Source organism: Microtus ochrogaster (assembly GCF_000317375.1).
Source record: "Microtus ochrogaster isolate Prairie Vole_2 chromosome 6 unlocalized genomic scaffold, MicOch1.0 chr6_random_2, whole genome shotgun sequence".
Taxonomy (NCBI): Eukaryota; Metazoa; Chordata; class Mammalia; order Rodentia; family Cricetidae; genus Microtus; species Microtus ochrogaster.
In genome coordinates this window covers 11,896,356-11,898,807 of record NW_004949095.1, presented here as the reverse complement: position 1 = coordinate 11,898,807, position 2,452 = coordinate 11,896,356, and the positions used below count along the sequence as shown (strand labels likewise).

Genomic DNA, 2,452 nt, shown 5'->3' with positions numbered 1-2,452 from the left:
GTTTGCGATTCAGTGAGGCAAAAGGCTGTACTGGGCTCTGACTGTGTTTGCGATTCAGTGAGGCAGAAGGCTGTACTGGGCTCTGACTGTGTTTGTGATTCTCTCCTTGAACCTGGCAGGGATTTGTGGATGTTTATTACATTGCTCTTCATGATTTTCAAGTTGGGGTTATTTTATTTAAACAGGAAATCTGTTCATTGTGAGCATAGTCCCTGTATAACAAAGTTGTTCAAGCCTTACTTAATGGCCCACATATTTGATACATGCATTTAAAATATCATAAAAACAGAGTGTGATTTTTTAAATATAATGAATAGATAAATGAGAATTTGAGTTTAGGGGATTCATGATAAATCTCCATCCTTTCCTGCAGGCCTTGAGCTTCCTCACAAAAGGCAAACAGGGATGCTTCCCCTCAGGGACTCACACTTCCCATGCTTCAGGCCTAGCGGGGATTGTGAATAACACAGTCAATATTACTCTCTGGAAACAACAGCCTTGTTTCATGGGACACTTGGAGAGGTACGAACGTACTTTTCCTTGATGGACAAAGGTCAGAAATGCCAAGAGTATGCACGGTACATACCCACCCCTTCCAGGGTGGGAAGTAGGACGAAGAGGGTTTATGGGGCAAAGATGGACTTCCTGTGTGCCTATCTAGATGAGGCAGCAGAGAGGTTTTTACTTCCCCCTCCCCAGCTCTGTTTAGGGAAAGTCACCTGTCTTGGCTCCTGAGAACTGAAGAACAAGGCACACAATGGCCAGGTGGGCTCAACAGGGAAGAAATCTAACTTCATACCTTTGTCTCCCTCCTTGCTCCGGGGCTGGCCAGATGGACTCCCCTTCAATATCTGGGAAGCAGGAACCTCCGTTAACTCTGACTTCAGTTCCTGGAAGGCCAGTGTGTCCAAGTTCCACTGAGAGACTATATCCAAAGAAAGAGACACATAGTAGTTGGCGAAGAAGTAGCACAAGATCGGACTCTGTGGGGGTGACAATTAATATGTTCCCAAATACTTTAAGATTTGTTTTGGGAGCCAGGTAAAGGAAGATGCAGAATGATGGAATCACATCGGCCGCTTATTGGAACTGGGGTGCTGGTTTCACTGGGATTCACTTGTCTTTTTACTTTTGTGACCATTTGAAAATGTGCATAATTAAAAAGCTTACAAGTGATAGATTGCATAGCACTCTATTTAACACAGCATTCAGTGCAAAATAAAATACAGCAAGAGTCTTCTGTGATTTCTATAAATTCCACTAGGGAGACTGATTGCTAATGAAGTATGGTTTCAGGAGTTCAAAGACAGTCAGGTATTGGGATTCTCTTCAGTGTTTGAATTTCAGCTGCTAAGTATTCACTCAGCTGAAGGGATTTTATGTGTTCTATGTATAAGAATACTTGTAAGAATTAGATCAACTTTTGGTTTTTAACTATGTTTTTACTTTTGCTTGTGACACAATTACATGTACGTATATTGATGGGATAAGGTGATATTTCCATATATGTATACGCTGAATATTGATCAGCTCAAAATAACTGCATATCCATCAACAATATTATTTGTTTGTGCTGGGAACATTTACAACCTTTGGTAGCTATTTTGAAGTGTGCAGGTGATTGGCAGCAACTCTTTAAGCTTTACATGTTCCTTTCTGAGATCAATTTGCATAAGGAAGATGTCTGAGTTTCCTCTGGAAATTCCTAGAAAAGGGAAGAGGCCACCACATGATGGTTACTGTGAGCCACCTTTTCCTAGTGTCAGATTCCTTACTGCTTGCACCGCATAAAAATTATTTCATATTTAGCCAAGAGATGGTGTTGCACATCCTTAATCCCAGCACTTGTGAGGCAGAGACAGGTGGATCTTTGTGAGTTTGAGGTCAGCCTGATCTAAAGAGTGAGTTCTGGGATAGGCTTCAAAGCTAAAGAGAAACCCTGTGTTGAAAAAACAAAGCAAAACAATTGCCAGGAGGCGGGGGCACACGCCTTTAATCCCAGCACTCGGGAGGCAGAGGCAGGCAGATCTCTGTGAGTTCGAGGCCAGCCTGGTCTACAAGAGCTAGCTCCAGGACAGGAACCAAAAGCTACGGAGAAACCCTGTCTCAATAAATAAATAAATAAACAAAAGCCAAAAAATACCAAAACCAAACAAACAAAAACCCTATTTCATATTTGAAGTAGGTTGGTTTACTGTTTGGTGAGAGCAAGAGCAAAATGTATATTAAGAAAAGAACCATGCACACCAGTGATTCGGTGAGAAGAAAATGAGTTTCCCTCTTTAGCTTCTGAGATAATAAAACGGAAAGAAAAGCATACAGCTAGGCGTTTTCATAAATGACTTTCCTAAAAATAGCTGAAGTATTAACAAAAACACCAAAAAGTGTGTGTGTGTGTGTGTGTGTGTGTGTGTGTGTGTGTGTGTGTGTGTGGAGAGGGAAGAGAGAGAGA

The 2,452-nt window shown here is 41.6% G+C and overlaps 1 protein-coding gene across 1 annotated transcript in view; it reads right to left on the bottom strand.

The window, feature by feature from the left end:
- Nucleotides 1-2,452, bottom strand: part of Myoc (myocilin) — a 13,124-nt gene that overhangs the window by 1,521 nt on the left and 9,151 nt on the right. Inside the window, exon 2 of the mRNA XM_005363969.2 lies at nt 800-925. Within this exon, the coding sequence (XP_005364026.1) occupies nt 800-925 (126 nt within the window). The remainder of the gene's footprint in view (nt 1-799; nt 926-2,452) is intronic.